The 24,530-nt window shown below is 38.3% G+C and overlaps 1 protein-coding gene across 2 annotated transcripts; it reads left to right on the forward strand.

Annotated features, from left to right (window-relative positions):
* The first annotated feature begins 15,391 nt into the window (after nucleotides 1–15,391).
* Nucleotides 15,392–24,530, forward strand: LOC139950496 (tRNA (cytidine(32)/guanosine(34)-2'-O)-methyltransferase-like). Of its 2 annotated transcripts, none has more exons than XM_071949202.1 (10): nucleotides 15,392–15,464; nucleotides 17,418–17,574; nucleotides 18,780–18,849; nucleotides 19,010–19,112; nucleotides 20,485–20,616; nucleotides 21,023–21,076; nucleotides 21,301–21,403; nucleotides 21,994–22,077; nucleotides 22,794–22,897; nucleotides 24,126–24,530. In XM_071949202.1, exons 2-10 carry the CDS (start codon nucleotides 17,454–17,456, stop codon nucleotides 24,384–24,386), a joined length of 1,032 nt encoding a protein of 343 aa, XP_071805303.1. In that variant the 5' UTR covers nucleotides 15,392–15,464; nucleotides 17,418–17,453; the 3' UTR covers nucleotides 24,387–24,530. The 2 variants fall into 2 exon arrangements, with proteins under 2 accessions (XP_071805303.1, XP_071805304.1); XM_071949203.1 differs by having other exon boundaries at nucleotides 15,450–15,464; nucleotides 17,399–17,574.

The following is a 24,530-nucleotide window of genomic DNA, read 5'->3' on the forward strand; positions in this document are numbered from 1 at the left end:
TAAGACAAAGCCTTCAGTGCCGACACTAGTTTGTTTGCAATCTCCCTGGACCAGCCCGTTGGTTGACTTTTGATGGTATTCTTCGTAAAACCTGTACATTTGCGTTACGAGGAAACACAGACAACATTACGGTCAGAAAGGCAACCCAAGTGGACAGGATTGTGATGGCCGAATGATGTGAAGTCCTTATTTCAATATTCAACTGGATCAATTTTTGTGTCTTTGGTAAGTTTCCTCTGTTCATTTGGACACAGAGCAAGCCCTTGCTTTGGCACACCAGGGACACAGTTTGCTGGGTTCAAGCTTCCTGGTCTCACTCATAGATGCTGGGACGGGCGCAGATGCTGGGTAGGGGCGCACAGATGCTGAAGGGTGCAAGTGCAATACGGCATTATGTTTTTGTACGTGAGGGCATGGCAATAATTGTCGCATTTTAACTTGTTGTGCGAGTTAAAATGTCTTCATCAATGATTACACATAGCACACAATTATGTGAGATTCTGTGAAATTTTCTAGGTGGTTCACTGCGTCTGAAAACAACTCGTCCCTGCAATTGCGCCAAACAGCCAAGTTTGCTTTGTTTAGCTGTAAAACCAACATATCAAAATAGCCCCTTGCCATACCTCACCAAGCTTCTAAACACCTAAAACCATTTTAATGTCTTGCTAAGTTTTCTGGGTTTTAAGGGTTTGGGTACTTTTTGTACACAAAACACAGTGTCCACAGATTTACATTAAACTTTCACCGTGTGAAGATAATGTAATAGTTGCTGAGGTGCTGTAGTTTTTGAGTGAGTAAAACAATGTCATGGAATTACGTTTTTACATGCTAAAATAATTTTCGTATCATGATCACTGAAAATTATTTTCATTACATTGTTTTACTCATTTGTCAAAAACTACAACACTTCAGGAGGTAATAACTTCAGAGAAGTTTTCTACTATCATTCTCTTTAAACTGTGTCAGTTTAATGTAAATATGTGGACATTGTGTTTTTTGGTCTACAAAAAGTAGAGACCCTTTAAATATATGTAGTCAAACTGTTTGTACATTTCTGCCAGGCGTTTTGTTTTTGTGATTTTTTTATCATATTATTTGACTTTGTTGTAGAAAAACAAAGCTGCACAGGAAAGATATGGGGAAACGCGCGCCGATGGGCCATAATCGGCTGTATTTTCGACTAAAAACGAAGCCCTATTATAAAGTTGAATGTTGTGCTGTTGATTTAAATCACTTTTGCTGTTTGATATTTCAAGTATTCTTCTACAAAACGGGTTCTTTTGAGAGTATTGATAGATTACGTAAATTACTGAGGTCAGAGCGAGCTCACGCGCCGTGGATTTTGTGCTGTACACGAAGTGAAGTCGGGCTGGACCAATGGCCGAGACCGCAACTTTTAAGGCGTCCGACTCTAGCTACCCCTTCCAATTTAAAACAACTTGAGGGTGAAAATAAATGAATTTGCAGCTTGTTCAGGAGATTTGTATTTACAATATTAGCAGCAAAATCATTACAACGAGGGCAATGAAACCACACTTTCCGTGCATAAACACATGACATCGTGTTAACATTCTCGTGGAATTTCCTAGTTGGGCGACTGTTTGTTTTACCTGTTACTGGCATCGTTCAGCCATCCGTAAGGTCTCAAATAATGACAAAATCCGGAATATTCTTCGAATTGAGTCTTTATTGAGCCAGAAATTGCAACAGTAATCGTGTCTTCTTATAGCACGTTTATATGCAGTACGCCGTGTTTGTTTACATTTCACCCACTATGTCACATGAGGCACGGAGCGCAATCGGTCTATTGATTATGACAATGAAAACACCAGTTTTTAAGCACCAACACTGTAGCGCAGTGCGTAAGGTGCTGGGACTGTTTCAGCAACTCGGATCACCCGGTCCGGGTTCGAATACCGTCTGTCTCTAATATAGATTCAAGGCTTTTTGCTGCCCCTGATGGGACAGTGTGATTGGGATCTGCCTTGTTTTCTCCCCTAAAGGGACAGGGCCCGCGTGGTGGCTAGGGTTCGAGGCAGGGGGGGATGTGCTCTGGGTCGGATGCAAATCCTGAAGGGTTCTATATGGCAAAGGGGAGGGGCCAGTGTGTGCCATTAACTGAACCGGCGCCTGAATGCCTGACACTTCCGGAGCGTAACCTTTTATATTTTTCCACCAGATTAAATTTGCGTTCTTCAATTTCTTTATTGTTCATTTTGTCTTACCCGCTGCCAAAACATTAGGACTCAAACTTCCTCTAGTTATTGGGTAACCTCGATAGCCTAGTTGACAAGACACTGCTCTTGAACTTCAGGGGTCCCGGGTTCGAATCATACCCGAGGAACATGATATTTTGCTCACGGGATATTTTTGTTCACGGGACTCGGGAAAGTATCCTGAGTTTACAGTGCTAATACACATCGGTGTATGGGTCAAAAAACAAAATTTATTTTCTCTATAATATTTGTTTTTATATATTATTATTGTTGTTATTATTTATCACGCATACTGGTATAACCGGTATGTATCTGGTAATTGTTTTAAACAGTGTTTACATTAATTAACTAGGTCAGACTTCTTCTCTCTAATACGAAGGCGGGTTCACTTTTGTTCGAAAATGAGGGAGCTACTGCCTTAATGAAAACACATTGTTTTCGTATCTAATGATAAAATTGTTGAAAACTCTTGTTTTTGTGTTTAGAATAGTATCCTGTTTAAAGGAACGTTACAGAATTGGTAAGAAACAAAATCGTGAAAATCACAGATTTACATAAAACTTACACGGTCTAATGATAATGATTGTTGAAAACATCCCTTGAAATATTTATGTCTGAAATCTCATATTTGATAAGAAATAAATAATTTAACTTTGCGTTTGGAGTTTATCGCTCAGTGAGCGTTTTGTTAATTTTTTTTGTTTGCATCAATGTCATGCAAAATGTGTAATTGGTTTTTTTTTTTTTTACTATTTCTCGTGACCCAGATGGCCGATCAATTTGAAACTTCTACGGATTTGTCAGTTTATGTATATAGTGGATTACATAAAGTGCTTAAACTGCCAGCAACTATTTTGATTTTAAGATCAAAAGGGGGCCCTTGATATTAAAAGGAACAATTTTGTTTTAACTTGTTTTAAGGATCCGTGTGGAGAATATTGAAAGAAATACAGGATTATTGTTTGTTTGCGGAAAAATATACTAATTTCTGTCAAAAAACAAGGTTTGATGATGACGAAACACAGTTCATGCGTCATTAATTTATGTTTGATACGAGAAGAAAGCCCTTGAAAATGGCGATCCGATTGTGGTAAAATTGTTAAGATTGAGCATGAAATTGGGATCGAATTAACCCGTTGAAACTGGTTTTTTTTTTTGTCCGACAGCTCTGTGCACAAAACTCCCATAGGGGAGGCTGTTGAAATCGTGTCTGAGCAACCCCGCTTACTGGAGCTTTTTGTTATCATGAAGTGTATAAGTCGCCCTATACTTTTGAAAATCGGATGCAGGGACATGCCAGAATGACTCAGGTACAAACGTAATCTCTTTAGCATTTTTAGTTCCATAATTATTTCAGAGCATGGCTGAAATATTTAATTTTTTCGGGCCAATTTTTGAATGAATATCATTGTAAACAGCTGGATCGTGATTTTTAACCAAGTTCATAGTTTTGCTTCTTACCAAATTAATTTGCCTGAAAATTTGCCCACATTTTCCTCCCCCTATTTTTATGCAAAATGACGGCCATATTGAATTTTGAAATATTATAAATGTTTAAAGTACCGACCTAATTTTATGAGCAAAGTTTTGGCAGAATCGGCTTGTTCTTTGTAGTTATGTCAATGAGAGATTTTTGTACGGTTTCAGGGGGAAAACGGCGGCCATTTTGTTTTTGACGTAAAAATTCACTTTCGCCGGGTTAAAATTGTATAAACCATCTTGACTCTTGTTCAAAGTGTATAACTGCACATTTTCATGTAAGAATTATGACAAACTGAATGAAACACACCTGAAAGTTAAGGTGCAACCCACCAAAAAATCTCCCATAGTGCAAATTGCTAAATATGCAAAAATACACAAAAAATACTTAAAAGTCTTAGAAGCTTTTCACTTAAAAGGGAAAATTATTCATTGACTCTTGAAATTTTATTCTCTGCTGAAGTTTATATGGGGAGTCCCTGGGCCCGTCGAGTTAATCTCCCAAGGTGGAGGTTGATACTGGGATCGAAATTACCCGTACATTTTGTTTTCTCTCCGACAGCTCTGTGCACAAAACTCCCATAGTGGAGGTTGTTGAAATCGTTTCTGAGCAACCCCGCCTACTTGAGATTTGTTCTATCAAGCAGTGTGTAAGTCGCCCTAAACCTTAACAAAATGGACGCAGGAACATGCCAGGATGACTAAGGTACAAACTGCATCTCCCTAGCATTTTTTGTTCCAGAGTTATTCCAGAGCGTTGCTGAAAGTTTTTAATTGTCCGGGCCTATTTTTTGAATGACCCCCTTTTTGTTGGTTGGAATCCTGACTGCGCCGTGTCTTTGTATACGTTGTATACACGCACAGTGTACGTCAATTTCTGATAGGTGCCTGCTCGAGCCGTCGCATCTGGCCCCGCCTTAAAAATCGTCAGAGCATTAAGTTTTATACGAGAGGAAAACCCTTGAACATGGCAATCCTGTGGTGGATGGTTTTGCACGGGGGCGGACACAACTGCATATGCAAATGTGTCCGCAAATGTGTCCGGGCGGACACAATTGCATTATGCAGCAGCGTCCGGGTGGACACGATTGCATATGCAAAACCGTCCGGCGGACATTATTGCACATGCAATAATGTCCTGAGGCGGATAGTATTGCTAGAAGACATGCGACACCGCGACACGTGCATGCGACACCGGCCCTCTCCCATGCATGCTATACCATTAATAATAGATATCTCAGAATCGTAAACCTGTGTCGTGATTTGTTGGTCTTCCAATAGAGTTAAACTGTTTTTCATGCGTATGAGCGAAGCGAAGGAGCATGAAATTGGACGTTTTCAAAGACCAAGAATTAAACCTTTGTTCAAAATGAGCGACGTTGTACATTCCATAGCCTTTCTGCCAAAAGGGAAATTTTCAGATTTTGTTCAACAATTTCCACATTACTTTTGGAGTTATAAAGTAAAAGTTGAACATGTTTTGAGACGTGCCCCTCAAAATCAGACAGTGCAAACTGTCATTTGTGAGTGTTCAACCATAACTAGTGATGACACTGAATGGTCCATATACGAAGAAGCTTGTATTCTACAACTTTGTCATGACTTATGTCAGGTCAACTTGAAGGCAACCCGAACTGCACTGAATGCACAATGAACACTTCGGATTATGTACAATGGACATTCTTTAAACTGTAACTCACTAATCCCCAGGAAAATAATGACAACTGAAGAGTCAATTCAATGGCTGCATTGCCTGAAACTGAATTACATGTAAATTTCCTCGTTAGACAGACAGGGCGGGGCTAATATTCATTTTGGGTTGAGATTTCTTCACTCCCCAGAAATTCCGCACATTGTTATTGGACCAGATACGCGTTGTGATTGGTCGAGACTGCTACTAAACCAATCCAGGTGCGCGCGTGCCAGAGCAGTCTTCATTGTTATGCAAATTTATCGCCCCTTGCGCTTTTAGCATAGAAAAGAATCCTTGTGCTTTTAGCATAGAAATCCAGGCACAGCAAAGACCGCATGGTTTAGTTTTGCACGGGACAGCGGACGGGTAGCATGGCGACTCTACGTGGCTGGATCATTTGGACCTCGTTTATCGGATGAACTTTTTCACAGTTGTTTCACTCTTTTATTACTGAAACAAACTGTAATAGACCCTTTGCATATTGTGGACATTACCTACGAAATTCTGAAGGTAAAACTTTAGTAACTTCTGAATATGAAGACTTTTGGTCAAGTTTCACTAGAGTCTTTTTATGAGCAAAATCTCACATTGGTCTAATTTTGCAGTCGAGTTTACGACCCGCTTGAAAAATTCTACGGAGTTTTCGCTGGGTTGAGAATTCCTCCAAGTTAGACAGAATAATTGTCGCCAGCATATTCAACCAACCTGCTGGTGTCATGAGCTGACTTCGATGTTGAGCTTGCGAGTAGGGCTGGAAAGTTCCAGGAGTTTGTTTAAATTCTGCTATAAGGACAACCAGAGAACTGTATGAAATGAACTTCTTTCAAATGGACTCACACTCTCCTGTTGAGCTTTCGCTTTTTGCTTGTGAGCTCCGTCAAGTTGCCATGAGAAGCTCTACCCTGGACAGAAAAAAAACCGATTTACTTGCGATATTGAAATTGAGAACTGTTATCTCGTGGACACTTTTTGCTGACTGTTGTCAGAACTTCGAAGCGGTTATGCCCAAATGGGTGAAGACAGAAGATCTATGGATTGTGTGGTATGGGTTCGGCGAAGTCGTCCAATGTGTTTGAGGTCGTCCGAGTTGGTAGAAGTCGTCCCAGTGACAAGTCGTCCAAGTGACAAGACAAGAACTTGTAAAGAGTGACTTTTAGTTTTGAGTTTTAGAACTGAACACTTTTGCTGACTGTTGTCAGAACTTTGAAACTTTTATCTATGGATTGTGTGGTATGGGTGTGTGGCTACAACAAGTCGTCAAAGGTGGTAAGACAAGATCATTAAGATGACGTTAAGTGGTAAGCGAAAATCTAACCCCATTCCTCCCCAATAATAACATGATTTTCATCGCGGTACTTGTTGATGTTGTCCACTAATATTGTCAATGGTGATGCCTTCACCTTTTTTTCTGATCCGGTTTTCTTGAGTTTGAGGGCATTTTGGTCGTGGCCAGAGTGATGCCTGTTAAGACTAATTCTTGGAACATTTCCCAGGGTTTGGAAGAAGCTTGTGACTTCATGTATTGTCATTCTAAAGCTTTAAATTGGCATGGTTAAATCAGACAAAATGTTTAGTTAGAGCCCCCTTAGCACTTGCATTCTTCTGTAAAAAGAATTTAAATATTCCTTCAAAAAGATTATTTACATAGGTCTGCCAAAGTGTCAATTCCTGTTTCAAAGTTAGTTAACTAGTTTTAACTTCTAAATACAAATCAAGGGAATAATATAATATTAAAATCACAGAAATCTTTTACTCAAAAGTAGTAAACATTTGCTGTAAGTATTATCATAATTATTTGTCAGTAATGTCTGAAAGTGCATAAACTAAGTGTTTAGCCTAAAGAAATGTTTTAATGGAAAACGGTTTTTTCCTTAAACAGTTCTCAAATAGTGTAAAACTAATAGTGTCAGAAGAAGATGTAGCATTTTGCAGTATACATTTTTACTAGACGATGAAATTCGGTTAGGAATATCAACATGATTTAATTACGATAAGCTTAAATAAACTGTTAATATTTCTGATGAATAAATTTTATCAATTTATTGTGTGAAATCAATTAAAAAAAAAAAAAAAAAAAAAAAACTGTTACCAGAGTGCTGCTTGCAGGCATTCAGAAGTGAGCCCCGTCCCCCCCCCTTAAAAAAAGAGAAGCAAAGACTTCAACTCGACCCAAGCAACAGTTTCCCCTTAAACTAGTTTAAAATCATGTAAGACTAAAACAAATATTAGTACACCTTGTAAGATGATGAATTGTTTCAGTAAGGAATATTAAAAAGTTTAATTTAGATATGCTAAATTAATCGTTTAATATTTCTGATGAAAACAGTTTCATCAAATTAATAACAACTGAATGGACAATTGTATATAATAAATAAATAAAAAATAAAAAAACACAAAAAACATGTTTGTAGGGCATTGCGCAGCAGGCATCACATTGAGAAGTGAGCAAAACAAAAATTAAGGAAAAAAAAGAAAAGGCCAAAGAAGACACGCCTCAAAGTAAAAAATGGAGCAGAAAGAAGAAGAAACGGAGATAAAGACAACATGAAGACACCCCTTGATGTTAAAGGTGATTATGGTACGTATAATGGTAAGTGGTTAGAGGGACATAGACTAGGCCTAGAACTTAATGTGTTGTTTTTCAACAGCTCCATAACAGTTTCAATAATGTCTCTATTGAGGAGTGGAAAACTTTAAGATCTTTTTAAAGACTTTAAAGTTCTCCAGCCCTCAAAACAAGGCATGTTTATTGGTAAGCATCTAGATCTATAACCACATTCTTCCCCCAATAATAACAAGCAGGGTTCCTTTCTTATCCTTACTCGCTTCAGTACTTGTTGATGTTGTCTACTAATATTGTCAATGGTGATGCCAACCACAATTTGTCTGATCTGGTTTTCTTGATTTTGAGGGCATTTTGGTCGTAGCCAGAGTGATGCCTTAAAAAGTAAAATCATTTCTCTTGGAACATTTCCCCTGGATTTGAAAGATTCTGATGGCGACCTTACTTTGTTGACATTTTAGAGTACATTGGCATAATTAATTTGATAAATTAGCATTAAAATGTTCAGTTATAGGAACCCTTATTGCATTCAGTTATTAAATTTGAGAATTTTTTAAAAAGTCTTAAGGAAAATCACCTAGACAAGAACTTGTTTCAAAATAGTAGGTTCTCTATAATTAATAACCTTTTGTGTAAAGTTTTTCTATGACAAAGCATTATTAAACACCCTGTAATGAACTTCTAAATGAAGTAAGAGGCTTATCAAAATATTTTTACCAACAGTTTTTTTTCTCTCAAAGCAACAAAAAAGGTCCATAAAAGCACAAATTATTCACAATGATAAATCAGTATGTGACTAGCGCACAAACTGACTAAGCTTTGTGTTACTAGAAACAAAATAATAATTCAAGGTGAACTTGACAAAAATAAAATTATTTCCCACACTTAAGGTGCTCCCCATTAGTGTCAAACCATGTCAACATGTCACATTTGTAGTTTGCGCTAATCAGTCAATAAATCTTTCAGCTAGTGATATTTAAAAGGCTAATTTATTTAAGGTAAATTAATCGTTAAATATTTCTTGCTGAATAAATTGTATTGATTGATTGTGAGAGAAATGAACAGTAGTCACAATTAATTTTTAGGAAAAAAAAAACAATCCAATACTTTCAGAGCGCTGTGCTGCAGGCAGGCAATAATTATGTTGCAAAGCACGCAAAAAAAAAGTTCGAGAAACAAGAACTGAAGAAGAAACATCAAACAAAGATGAAGAAGACATCCCAAGATGTAAAGGTGATTTTGGTATGTATAATGGTAGGTGGTTACAGAAGGCATAGAGTAAAGCCTAGAGAAGGCCTAGAACCTAAGTGTTGTTTTTCAACAGCTCCATGACACTTTTGCCTTCATTGAGGGCTAAAGATGAGACGCTCTGACTGGTGGTGTGAAGTCTAAAGGCTCGGTCACACCGGCCCCGATAACCAGATTGATAAAAACGCACGCCCTCGATTGATTGAATGAGCGCAGGCGTATTCTGCGTGGAGCATTTCAACCAATCGAGGGCATGCATTTTTATCGTTCTCGTTTTCGGGGCCTGTGTGACCGGGCCTTAAGAAGTACCAGATAGAGATGTTCTGAACAACCAGAAGTCCACATTGATTGCCAAACAGGTTAAGTATCACCTGATCATAGGTAAGGTCAGGTCAGGTCAGGTAGGGTCAAGGTACTCCTAGAACTATTTCGGTTTTGTCCTTAAATCGTCTTACGGGAGACGATAGCGGACGAAACCGAAATAGTTCTAGGAGTAGGGTCAGGGTATAGACGTTCCTAATTACAACCGTTCTTTTCACAGCAATAACCACCTTTCTTTTCGCAGCAGTAACCCCCCGTTTTTCCCTTTCATTTGAAGAAATCACTTTCCATTTTCACTACTAATATTTTTTTAATTTTTTTTTACAGATTGCAACTTGATTCCATGAAGCAGATGGAACTTAAACCTTGTAGGTTGTAGGACAGGTAGAGATGACTAGTAAGGCATGAGGTAATAGTATGGTTCAGCCAACCCTTAAACCTTACTCCTACCACATAATTACAGTTGTCTCATTCACTGCCTACAGCTAAGTTTGTAAGTTTGGGTAAGTTACAGGGAAGTTCAACTTGACATGGTTTATAATTCTTCTGAACTTTTTTTTTCCAGATACTCTTCGTTGATGCAGCCTGGCAGTTTTACTTCAAGCGTGGCAGGAATTCGGGTAACGTATAAGTTTGGGTAAGTTACAGGTAAGCCCAACGAGACATGGTTTATAATTCTTCTGAACTTTTTTTTTCCAGATACTCTTCATTGATGCAGCCTGGCAGTTTTCACTTCAAGCCAGGCAGGAAGTTGGGTAACGTATCAGTTTGAGTTACAAGGTTATTATAAAATGTTGGTGATTGACCACAAAGGAGCTTTTAGGAACCTGCTCTGGCCCTAAGCTGCTTTTATTAAATTATGATGGCACAATTGTAAGTTCTAAAATGCTTTCTTTTAACTGAAAATGATTCTACAAACTATCTCTCATCTCAAGTTGTTAAGATTTATCCGAAGCACTTGGAAGCAATGCTCCACAATAAGTCCTTTGGCATTGGACTGAGAAAATCTTTCCAGACGCAACTAATTTGCGTTCATCTCGATTGGTCAAGATGGTTTATAAATGTACCCTTTTTTTCAATAACTTCTCACTCAGACCTTCTTCATTGGCAGATAAAATACCTGAGCTGCGGACTGCTGAAGGACTGCTCTTCATTGACGTAGTCTGCCAGTTTCAACTGTGGGCCTGGCAAGGAATTTGGTATTGTATCATTAACAGTATTACAAGGTTTGACTGGAAGAGAATTATTAAGAGCTCCAACCTAAATCTACTTGGATTAGAAGCAATCACTCGCAGACTAAATCCCCAACGCTTTGGACTTAAAATCTTTAGAGGATCAACTAAGCTGATTTGACTTCTTAAAAGTGTTTGTTGTTATAAATGTTTGGATTAATTTTTATTAATCACAAAACTATTCTATACAAAGTAATCTCTCAGAAGTGAATTGCCAAAAGAGGGCGTTTACGAACCATCTCTCAGCCCAAGCTACTTGGAAATGATTATTGACACAAAAAGTTGGAAGCAATCAACAAACTAAAATCTCCCACAATTGGATTTCACAATTAAAAATCCTCAAAGAAGCAACCCTAAGTTTGTCGTTGAAAATATTTGGATGGAATTCAAGAAGTTCAAATGCTGTTTCTGAAATTGTATATTATGAAAGTAACGGTCCACAACTGGTAATAGTCAATGTAATGGAAATCTTAAGCAACTGAAAAAAAGTTGAAATTAGTTGGTAAAGATATCATTTATAATCATCAACTTTTCATTGTTTGTCTTCAGAGAACAGATACTAGATGAGGTGATGCAGTCTTGCAGTTTGATTTCAGGCATGACAGGGAATTGGTAAAGTATCAATTTAAAGTGTTTAAGTTATTATAAGGTAAAGTTTGACTGGAAGAGAATTACCAAAAGAGAGCTCTCATCCCAAGCTGTTTGGAGTAGATCATGAAAGCATCCACAAACTAAATCTCCTACACATTGGGCTTAAAATCGTCAAAGAAGCAACTTGACTGTTTTCAGTTCTTGAAGATGTTCGCGATCAAATAAAAGCTTGGATCGAGTTTATGAGTTCTAAAGTTCTCCAATCCCCAAAACAGTCTACAAACTCTTTCACAGAAGTAAAATTACCAAAGGAGTGTTTTTTCAAAATATCTCTCGCCCAAGCTACATTGGTACACAAATTTGGAGGCAATCATAACAAAAATTATGCTCTCACTCATTGGACTTGAAATCTTCAACGGAGCAACTATAAAATTGATGTTGGTAGAAACATTCGGATGGAATTTTATACTAAAATGCTTTTCTTTTCATCTGAAATGTATTCAACAAACTAAACCTCTCATCTAAAGTTTTTTGGATATATAATTATTGCTAAAACAATTGGAAGTAATCCACAGATAATTTCACAGGCATTGGACAAACAATCTTGAGCAACTGAAAAAAGTTTAACTTAGTTGGTAAATTAATGGTGTAAAACTATCAACTTTTTCTTGTTCGTCTTCAGAGCATCTTCATTTGCACAGATACCGGAGGTGATGCTACTCTTCATTGATGCAGTCTGGCAGTTTGAACTTCAGCTGGGAAATTGGTAAATTTTCTTTTTATTAATGCAAATAATAGTTAATGACCTAAAGTTTCAACCCTAGTGGAGTCTTTTATGGTAGCCTTCGATCAAGACTCTGCTAGTGTCGACGAAACATCAGGCCATTAACTTTTGTTTGCATTTATACCGTGGTCCTGTTTGCAACAGGCTAGCCAGTTCTATTTCCAGTTTAAATTACTACAATGTAAAATTTTGAAAGAATTACCAAAAGAGAGACCTCACCCCAAGCTGCGTGAAGCATACGTTATATCCACAAACTAAATCTCCTACTCATGGGACTTGGAGTTTTCAGAGGAATAACTTATAATAACTTTTTTACTTCTCACTTCTCAATGATGGTTTTGCTTAGAAAAGTTTGAATGGAGTTTTCAAAGTTCTAGAATGCTTTCTTTCAAGTAAGTTTCAGGCTGACACTTACTTGACACTATCTCTCACCTCGGTTGTTTGGATCCAACTGATACCAACAGTTGGAGATATAGTCCACAATTAATCACACATGCATAAGACTGAAAAGTTGAACAATTAGACATACCCATTTTTGATTTGTAAAAAAAAAAAAAGTTGTTACGAGAGATCACCTTACATCACAAGGCCACCTTGAGGGCCACTTCAAGGTGAGGGCTACCCTTAACATTCACCAGGGGCATGTTGCAACCTACTCCTGGGGCTGAAGCAGTAACCCCTTCACATTATACCTCCCAAACTGTTTACAAAGAAGTTATAGTAAAAACCCTTGCTCAAGTGGGCACAAGTGTTGTGACAGGGATTTAAACCCACACTCTGCTGCTGACAACGCCATAGCTTAGGTCCGGTGATATAGACCACTTAAAGACGAGAGACACCAGAAAACTAAAATTGGGGTTGGGATGGAGGAGGTACTTTTCAGATTCTTGTTAGCCGACCACTTTGAAAAAAGTTGGTGAGAGTGATCTTACAATAATTTTTAATGGTTCAATTTTTCCATATACAGATTGCGAGAACGAGCCTTGAAGAAGACATCAACCCAAGATGACATCAGAGATAACAAGGATGGAACTCCGGGCTGGACAAGAGCTGAAGACTGACTGGAGCAAGTCTAATCAAGATGAGGATCAGCATCATCCGGATCACGAGGGCGCACTACCCTGAAATGACAACTAGAGCCTTGGGCTGTATCTGAATTGGTGGCTACAGTTACGGCTATGACGTATTCTTATACTTCATTGCATGATGATGTCAAAACTAGCCGTAGCCATAGCTGTAGCCACTAATTCGGACACAACCTTGTAGATGACTTATAGACCTTTGTCATGCTGCCACCATCTTGGTCAATATTCCCTGTATCCAATAACAGTTACAGATGCTACTATCCAGTGAACAAAAAGAAACCAGACTATTTCTCATTTCACCCTCAGTTTGGTGGCATTGATTTAGTGATCAACAGCAGAAAACTAAGATGGCCGCACCTTGGTAAAGATCTATATACTTTTATTAAGTTGCAAAAATTGTTTCATCCCCTAATCAATTCATATAATTAGCTAAACCTAGGCTGGGATAAAAATAGTCTGGCCCTCCATATGCAATGAGAATATAGAGCTTAGATTATTGTGTATACAGGGACCAAGATGGTCAAACCATGATAAAAGTATGTATGTTTTAAGACTAGTTTGTAAAAATGTAATTTGTTGTTTTATTACGCCTATGTTAGATTATTTTGGGTGTTCATTCTTGTAAAATGCATGAAGGGTTCTTAAAGAAAATGCCTTTACAAACATGAATCGGAGAGTTGAGACAATTAGCATCCGACAAGAAAATCAATTATTCTGTGGCTCCTTTAATTTGCACTTTCATTGCATTTCTAAATTATACTCATGGATTGATGATGAGTCTTAAATAAAAAGATTATTATTTTAAATCAAAATAATATCAGCTCTCAAAATGGAAAACATATTAATGGTCACTGAGGCACTGCAACAAGCTCGAGTCAACTTGCAACTTTGGAACCTGTTTTTGTCACAACTCTCTACAATCAAAATCATTAGCACCTAGAGATACCCAATTGGCACAGTTTCAATGGTCTAAACTTGTTTATTATTTCAGCCAATCACGTCCCCATCAGACAAAAACTTGTTATCATGCATACCACTGCGTGCAAAGCGGGGGAATCATACGGTCTTATAGTGAAGTTATTATTCAGTTCAGTAAAAGATTCAGTAGTGGACAATAGTGAACACAATAAAAAACAATACTAATTTTCACCCCCATTTTTTTTTTCCAAACTAGTTTCTTCACCTCTTTAACCCCAGCCAACTAATAAATTTCACTATTTGATTACTGAAATTCAATGATACCTGATGAAATCAATTTACAAATGCAAAGCAAAAAATTAATTACCTCCTTTCTCTAAAACTACAAAGGGGACACTTCTAAAAATGTTTATAATATCAACAGCTCTCTTAGTACATTTTGCCAAAAAAACAATAAAAAATTATAGAGTTTAAGTTTTTAGTTGTCTTTTTTTTGTTAACTTTGTGAACTAATTATTGTGAGGGTCTTTTTAAAAAGAGTTTCATTATAGTTAATATTGTTAGTTTAATTTCTATGTGTAAATAAAACATACAATGTTTGTATGAAAAAAAAACTTGTTTCAAAAGTCTTTGCTTCATTCGTGTTTTCCTCAATTTATTTTAGTTATGTTTAGTTAGTTATTTTTCTTGCATGAATCTTTGGAAAGAAAAGCCTCTAATATTTTTCTCCCAATAAAATAAATTCAGAGCTTCGTATTATAGGTATTGTCACCATGACTTATAAAATTTTCAAAATAATCAAGGTATAAAACTATTATTAGCCTAATGACAAACCTTTGACAATGTTATTTGGTGCTCGGAAAAGTTTTTATAAAAAGTTGTCGCTGAAATTGCTTCTCATTTTGAAACATTTACGGGTGGAACTTTAAAACTTTCGTCCGCATCCTTGTTCATAAAAAGGGGTGGGGCTAGATAATGCGGAGTAATACAACAAGTGACATCAAACAGCCTATTATTACCATAAGTTTGATGAGAAATAGTATCAACCAATCTGATGCCTCGCCTTTAAGTTTATGTTTAAATTAAAACTCTATGTGCAAACAAACTGGTAGCACCTTGTTAATTAATGCTTAATTAAAAATGAATACAGACAAAAACAAAGCGCGAAGGTAGAAAAGGCACTGCCAGGATCAAAATAATGGGGATGGCGTAGTGGGCGCCCTTTAGTGATGGCAAAACCTTACCTGACAAGAACTGTTGGTGGCGCTATTCCAAGTTGAGATACACACTGCTAAAAAGATAAACAGACCTGTGGATGTGATGGAAAGATAGAGGTAAGATTGTTTATTTTTCACAATTTACTCAAACAGTCAAATTTCGACATTATTAATCAAAGGTCTGGAGAAGTGAGCATTGGATCAGAGCTTATTTTAGTATATTCTTTCTAAGCACACGAACACGATCAGACGATGTTCAATGTTGAATGTACAGTACTACAATACAAACAAGTGTTTCATTTCATAACTCACCAACTAAACAGAATTCGGGTCATCTCGTACCCAAGTCAACTCGTACCCTAGTCAACTCGTACCCAAGTCAACTCGTACCCAAGTCAACTTGTACCCAAGTCAACTCGTACCTAAGTCAACTTGTACCCGAGTCAACTCGTACCTGAGTCAACTCGTACCCAAGTCAACTCGCACCCAAATAAATGTTTACAATTTTTTTTTACTCGTCCTGATAAATATTGTAGTTTAATTTATTTATTTATATTGTTAATCACACATTTAGCTATTCATTGTTGCAATGATTTTGTTTTCTTGTTTTTTTTCATGTTGCAGTTTTTTTTTTACTTAGGCCCTATCGGTGGGGAAAATTAATCAGAGAACTTTTTTTTTAATATAGGCTTGTTAGAATGAATTTTTTGGGTTTTTTAATTCGGAAAAAGATAATAAGAATTTACGCAAAGTGTTTTGGTTGGAAAAAGTGGAACAGTATATTTGTTAAAATGTACTTGTTTGAATCGGAAAACGATAATCAGAACATAACGCAAATGAATGAATTGAATGAATTCTTACCAAGAAATTTTCTTTTGGGAACACTTTAACAGGAAAAACACCAAGGTAAACATGAAGGGTTGCGTTTTATACATAGTATATCTTTTCATTGAAAATAATTGGTCTCATATGAACATGGAGGTCGAAATATTTATACCTCCTTGATACGAAGAACTAGTGTGCATCTGATCTGTTCAACGCCTTTCACGGCGACCCTTCAACACGGGAATTTAAAAGAAACCACAATGGATCTGAATGAATATCCTAGCGGAAAAAGGCAGAAATGAGATGAACAAACATTATTAAAAACGAAATTCGTGAGATTATTATTAATAAAAGTGAGCTCCATATGATGGTAGAATATCATTTTTATTTCCTATCGCTTACAAAATCACGCCGCACGGAAATTCTCCGTTTCGGCATACAACGTACGTTGTACGGTACGAGTTGACTTGGGTACGAGTTGACCTGGGTACGAGTTGACCTAGGTACGAGTTGACTTTGGTACGAGTTGACTTGGGTACAATATTTTGGGTACGAGTTGACTTGGGTACGAGTTGACTTGGGTACGAGTTGACCTGTTTCGACTAAACACTGCTAAAAAATGTAGTGAGGACAACGACAACACTAGCACTCAGCAACTGTGTGAGCGAGTGAGACCCTTGCTCTATGGTGAGACCTGGGGAGTCGGTGTGGATGAGTTGGTAACCTTCCTCTCTGGACGGACTGGCAGGGGGGGGGGGGACATGTTGACAGGTTGAACTACCATTTTACAAATGGAATCGAAAAGCCTTTTTCATAAATGAAAATCTACAATCGGGTGAATTCCACTCAACTGATCAGATTGGTCGTAGGAGATTCTATGAGGGACCCCACTCGTGTTTTTTCAGTCCCCTCCACAACATATACAAATTTCTTGGTGTGCCAACGGCCCCACCCACCCCCTCGGAGCAGACCGTAATTTCAGTTGCAAGCTTGTGGAGGACGGGGCTCTGCTGGCCCCCACGGCCTGTACCCTAGAGAAGGCCTAAGATTTTGGACAGTGAGGTTTGTTTCGCTAATAATAGTGGAGACAATAGTTTGAGGAGTAGCAACCCCGACCCCCCCCCCCCCCCACAGTTACGTCAAATAAAACTGATTACATCCCTGTGTGTTAAGAATCTTTTCAAGAAAGAACTGGTTTTTTTATTAGGTTGGTCATCTTATTTCAGTTATCAATTTTATAAACAGATTTAACTTTCGTCGATGTGAATTGTTGAGATCATCATGGGGCGCTCTTCAAAAGACAAGAGAGATATCTATTATCGATTGGCCAAGGAAGAAGGCTGGCGAGCTCGTAGCGCTTTCAAACTGCTTCAGATCAACGAGGAATTCAACATTTTTAAAGGTAGGGCCTTATCAGTTATGTGAAAAACTTTACAAATAAAAACTGTGCACCACTACATACATGGGACACTTTTCTTTAAAAAAGTTGTAGACTCTGGGGTTAAAAAATCCCTGTCATGTTATCCCCACCATGCAGGCTTTTTTTTTTGTTGAAAAATAACTTTGTATTTTGAAGTCATTAATAGTTTGTTTTGTCAGTGAAAGTCAATTTGAAGAACCCATAAGAAGAGCCTTTCACAGAGACGTTACACATTTTAATAGTCGTGTTTCTCAAGTTCAATCACACTGTTGGAAAGCTGTTAAATGTAACAGCTGATTATAGACTAGACTGGGCCCCTGTCTTTATCCACAAGGATATAGACTGGTCCAAGCTTCCCAGATCCAGTGATTCCATTGGATACAATGATATTGGCTAAACATGCACAGTGACATGAGACCAAACAGTATACTCCTATCACGTCCGCCATAGAATTTGACTGTGTATCTCATGTGAAATGTATGGGGGTCAAAGGTCAAACCACGCAACGGTTGTGATGCCGGTCTCTGGCGTTATTCACAAACCTCTAAGTGTGACGTCAGATGTTCAGGCTAATCATAGACCTACATGTACATAATATGCCCAGTCCTCTAAAGTAAACTGGTTGAAAAAAATTTAACAGAGAAAAAAAGGTGCTCAATAAAGAGCCACTGGGTTTGTTCCCAATGTTATAACTGAGTGTCATATCAGAATGGTCTAGTGCACTGGACTCAAGTTCTGGTGGCTTAGTCGTCAAAGTGTGGGTTTAAATCCCAGTAATGAAATTTTGACTGTCATGTCCCCTCGGGTGTAGATGTGTGACCTGTAGGGCAGAGGTGGTTCCTGTGATGACTTGTTTAATATCCTTTTCTTTGTTAACTTCTGATTGATGTAATTTTTTTAACATATGATGTTGACATGTGCAATTCAGTTTTTAACTGCGAGACATGTTTTTAATAAACCATTTTTGAATTAATTGAATTGAAATGATTGATTTAGCTTGATGTGCTACATACTAGGAAGCTGGGATGGTTAGGGAATGAAATTTATGGCCCAATGAACATTAAATATAGTTGTCACAAGCCATGCACGTCAAAATTTGCAGGTACTTGCCCTTAAATATCCATTATTATTATGAGCGTGCTTAGGTTAACTTCAGGATGGCTTATGATTTATTCTTTATTATACAGGTGTTAGCAAAGCAGTTGATCTGTGCGCAGCTCCTGGTAGTTGGAGTCAAGTCCTGAGTAGAAAACTCAGGTAAGTTGCGTCTTGTTTGTTCTGTGTTTGGTGTTTCTTTCTATGTTTGTTGTCTTTAACTGCCCAGAGAAGGTGGGCTCGTGGAGGAGTCTTAACTGACTAGTGTATTTTTTAAAACCCTTTTTTGTAAATAGAGACACTCTATTTTTCACTTTTTTAGACAGAGCGATGCGGACAAGGCAAAGGTCAAGATTGTAGCAGTTGACCTTCAGGCCATGGCTCCTCTACCAGGGGTCATTCAGCTGCAGGGGGATATAACAAAGGTGAAAATCAGGAAAAGGCTTTCCTTCTATCTGTGACTTTACAGACTCAAATGGTAGGGATAGGCCTTTAAGCCCAATTCATACTTAATGCTTAAGTGAAATGGCATCAAGGTTTGCTAAGTGGTTTCTGTCCCTTCCTTTCACCTCTGTGGACCCTATTTCATTTAATATCTTTTACTCTGATTGTGAAGCCAATGACTCTCGCCAAAACAATCTTAATCACTGAATTGACCAAGAACCCAATGGAGAGAAGACAAGGAAGGAAGTTTCAGTTTTAATTGTGGGAGGAAAACAACCAGATAATCATTCCACGGGAAACCCTCGCAGTCAGTTAGGGACTGTAAACCCAATCCTCAATCAAACCTGCCGTCGATTTCACAAAACTCTTCCTAACTTAAGACTAATCTTAGGACTTGGGACGAGTCCCAACCTTGCACTGTAGCATGCAGACCTTAAGATTAATCCTAAGTTAGGAGGAGTTACTTGTCCTAACTCGAGATACATGTAAGACGAGTCCTAACTCTTTGTGAAATCGACGGCTGGGGTCCAAGAGGTAGAAGGTGAGGAAAGATACCACTACGCCGACCCGACTATCCTGCAGTCCTATAATTTTATGACTCTTCCTCTGTGCTGTACACAGATACAGAGTCCTAGATATGAGGGTCCGTTTCTGGGGCGGACAAATTTCAGAGCTCCATGATTCTCCAAGAAGAAGAAACATTCACATGATAATTTTAACACAATTTTATTTGGGCTGTAAAGATTTGGGCGGTTAAAAAATGTTTTACTACCCCGTTGCTCTCTTTTTTGCATGCAGCGCAGTTGGGTTGCCATTTTTTTTCCCCTTTTTGTTTTTGAATTGAGAATTCCAAATGTCGTTTAAAAGTTTGTTTCAATAAGACAAAGAACCAAAGCTGTTTTTCTTAAAGGCAGTGGACACTATTGGTGTTTACTCAAAATAATTATTAGCGTAAAACCTTTCTTGGTGACGAGTAATGGGGAGAGGTTGATGGTATAAAACATTGTGAGAAACGGCTCCCTCTGAAGTGCCATAGTTTTCGAGAAAGAAGTAATTTTCCACGAATTTGATTTTGAGACCTCAAGTTTAGAACTTGAGGTCCCGAAATCAACTATCTAATCGCACACAACTTCGTGTGACAAGGGTATTTTTTCTTTCATTATTATCTCACAAGTTCGATGACCGATTGAGCTCAAATTTTCACAGGTTTTCACCTTGTTATTTTATACATATGTTGAGATACACCAACTGTGAAGGCTAGTCTTTGACAATTACCAATAGTGTCCACTGTCTTTAAACCAGTTTTGATATGGAAGAAACACTCAATATTATTTGTTGTTGTTTCATCACCAGGAGTCAACAGCTAATGAGATCATTAGTCAGTTTGAAGGAGAACAGGCTGACTTAGTAGTGTGTGACGGGGCACCAGACGTAACAGGACTTCATGACATCGATGAATATATACAAGCACAGCTCCTTCTCGCTGTAAGGGTTTTTAGTATGACTTGTTAAAGTGTTTACACCTTTCAAAGCACTACATCTTGGCTTTTTCAAAAGTTGTCCGTGCCCACCCATGGTATAATTTTTGTATGATCTCTGTTGAGTTTCTTGAGTTATCATTTTCTTTTGATATCATCATTGCCACAATAAAACTCTGACTTGACAAAGATAAGACAACAAAGGTTCTTGTAATTAGTTTCTTGATTTGATGTTGGCGAGTGGTAAAATTGAGTAGCCACTGACCGTGATTCGTAGAACCTCTGTCATGGTATGCTGGAATCGCAGAAGGCTTTGACTTGTTTCCCAAGGAGCTGTATAGAACTTCAGTTGGAAATAAATTCGCTCAGAGAAAATTAAGTTGGCATTTGATTTTTCTTTTTGCTCTTAACAGGCGCTTAATATCACCACTCATGTCCTGAAGACTGGAGGAACTTTTGTTGCAAAGGTACATTTGTAATCTTTTTTTAAAATCCTTCTCATGTACATGGTGTTTCCGATTGCAACCACACCATGAAGTGTTTCAAATCCAACCTAATATGAGTTTTGTTTTTCCAAATTGATTAATTTTCAAATCTGACTACCCCCAACAAAGGCATTGCCCCTGGCCCCCACTCCCTAGCTACACCACTGCACCCTAATTGATGGCATGATCTGTTTTCTACATCTTAGATATTTCGTGGCAAAGACGTCACTCTTCTCTACTCACAACTGAAGATCTTCTTCCCGAATGTGACGGTCGCCAAGCCGAGAAGTAGCAGAAACTCAAGTATAGGTGAGAAACGTCGTCTCCTTTTGTAAAACTGAGAGGTTATGGTGTCTTTTTCTCACCTTCCACCTCTGTGCCCCAAGTTCAAATCTCGCTGGCGGCACAGTGTTGATTGGGTTTTTCAGTCCCTGATTGCATGGGTTTTCCCTGGAATAATTCTGTGGTTCTTCCTTCCTTTTGGTTTATGAACTGAAAATTTCAAATTTCAAATGTCTTGATAACTGAAGGATTGGTCTTACTGTCAAATGGTCGGGTTGGCACAGTGTTGTTGTTTTTTGATATATTGCTTTCCAACTCTAGGACCCCGGTTCGAATCCTGCCTGGGGCCCTGTGTGGATTGGGTTTTCAGTCCCTACCTGATTGCATGGGTTGCCAATGATTAATTCGCTGGGGTTTTCCTCCCCCCTATAAAACTATAAAACTGAAGTTTCCTTCCTTGTCTTCTGTCCTGTGGGATACTTGGCTATCGTGAATTAGTTCGCTTTTCTGAGAGTCCTCGGCTTTACAACCAGATTTTATAAATGAGAAATTAAAGCTTTGCTTAAAATTGTTTACTTAATTCAGTTTTTTTTCTTTTTTCTTTTTCTTCTTTGCAGAAGCATTTATTGTTTGCCAGGGCTATGCTCCGCCTGCAGGGTACAAACCCAACATGTCTAACCCACTACTCGATCAACGTTATAGTAAGTCCAACAATTTAACTGCATTTCTGCAAAAATTTTCAGTCTCTTCGTCTTTCTAATAACCGTAACATTCCCAGATTTAGGCCACAAGATAAAAGCAGAGAAAAAGACCACCCCTTACATAGCGGAGTTGCGTTTACTTTTAAGCGCAGCGCACAACTCTCATCATTGACCTCACTGAGGGCACTGTTTTGGATTGTGACATCATATGCAGGGGGATCAATGACTATTTAGTTTTGTTAAAATCGATTTTAGAAAAAGACTTGATTTCATGGAAAAATGAAGTCTTTGCTCAAGATTTTCCTCCATTTTTAAAAGGCCCCAGACTTTTATTTAATTTTGTTTATGCAAGTCGCCAGACACACACAAGGCCTGAAGGCCACTTCAAGGTGTGGGCTACAATTTTTTTTTCCAGAGGCTGTTGCTACCTACTCCTAGGGCTGAAACAGGATTACGCCTTTTACAGTCTGTAGGCTTGAGTATCATCAGTCCGAAGCCTGGCCGTTGTATATACAATGTTCCTTTAAAGGCGCTGGACCTGTTTGGGGAGCACAGAAGAGCTGCTGATAGTTTATAACATCACGAGCAACGACTCCCTCTAATTTCTCACTAAAATATTTGAATCTGAGAAAGACTTCAAGCCGTCTCAAGGCATCTGAAAGCACACAAATTTGATTATTTGTTTAATTTTCATTAATTTTGTATTTTTTTCCCAGATGTAGATTTCAACAGCCTAGAGGGACCAAACAGAGTTATTGTTCCGTTCTTAGCGTGTGGTGACCTCAGCGCCTACGACTCGGACAAAACTTATCCACTAGAGGTAAGAGGAATGTCGTATAATTATAACACAGTGCCCAATTTCATAAAGGTGCTTACCGGTAAGCAAGTTTTTGTTCTTACTATAGAAGACAAACATACATTTAAGGTGCTTACCGTTAAGCAAGTTTTGGTTCTTACTATAGAAGTCAAACCTACAGGTACATCGTAGGTGTTTATCCGTAATCAAGTTTGTGTTCCTACTAAACAATGTAGAACAAAAACATACAGTTAGGGCATTTACCGGTAAGCAAGTTTTTAAAATTCGGCCTTGTGTTATAATGCCTGAAGGCTCGATATGATTTGACAGCAGGTGTTCGCATTCACAATGTCTTTGGATTGTTTCATCACTCATCTGCTTACAAGAACGCCAAGCAAGCGGCTACTTGTGCTTTGCTTAATGTAAGCAGCGTTTATGAAATATTAATTCTACTAAAGGCCACTCCATGAGCAGAAAACACCTGGGGCCAATTTCATAGAGCTGCTTAAGCAAAAAATTTGCTTAAGCACGAAAATAGCTCGCTTATTTTACACATGTTACTGGCCAAAATGTCATGCCATATACATTGCTTATGACTGGTATTTAGCTGTTGTTTACTTAGCATAACAATTGAGTGGAGTCTTGGCCGGTAATCTGATTTTACTAAGCAATGAATGAAAATGGGCCCTGCTGACAAGCATTTAAAAATGCAGCCCTGGTCCCAACATTCAAATATGCGAAAGACTTGCATGGTGTTTTGACAAATACAAGAACCCAACTATTGTTTTGAAACTCAACTTTTAAGAAATTCTAAGCACAACTCTCGTTTGAAAACAGTGCTAAATCATGTTGATCTGATGTAACCTAACAGTGCAATAATAGTAATTTTATTTGGTGACGAGTAATGGGGAAAGGTTGATGGTATAACACATTGTGAGAAACGGCTCCCTTTGAAATGACGTAGTTTCCGAGAAAGAAGTAATTTTCCACGAACTTGATTTTGAGACCTCAGATTTACAATTTGAGGTCTCAAAATCAACCATCTAAATGCACACAACGATCGTGTGACAAGGGTGTTTTTTCTTTCATTATTATCTCGCAACTTCGACGACCAATTGAGCTCACATTTTCACAGGTTTGTTATTTTGTGCATATGTTGAGATACACCAACTGTGAAGACTGGTCTTTGACAGTTACCAATAGTGTCCAGTATCTTTAACAGTAATTTGATTTTTCTTCTTTCCTTGCTTAGCTTGAACCGGGTACAGGTTACTCCTATCATCCTCCGACGCAAGCACCGATAGATCCACCCTACAAGACCGCCTGCTACCTCAAGAAAACTGACAAGCTGTCCAAACCGGATGTAGCTGGTTCAAACCAGTCCACACCAGTAGCAGCAGCAACCAGTTCCAGCCAGTCAGAACTAGAGGAAGAGGTGAGTGTGTCCAGTGTGGATGACACTAGTGCCAGGCAGTCTATAACAGATACAGACATTCCAGCAAGTACAACGTAGTCAATGGTGAGCTTGAATTGTGCACAGCTGGTTCAAACCGGTTTGAGCCATTTAGCAGCAGCAACCAGTTCCAGCCAGTCAGAACTAGATGAAGAGTTGAGTGTGTCCAGTGTGGATGACACAAGTACCAGGCAGTCGGAGATA

The sequence above is a fragment of the Asterias amurensis genome, chromosome 18 (genome assembly GCF_032118995.1).
Source record: "Asterias amurensis chromosome 18, ASM3211899v1".
NCBI classification, from domain to species: domain Eukaryota; kingdom Metazoa; phylum Echinodermata; class Asteroidea; order Forcipulatida; family Asteriidae; genus Asterias; species Asterias amurensis.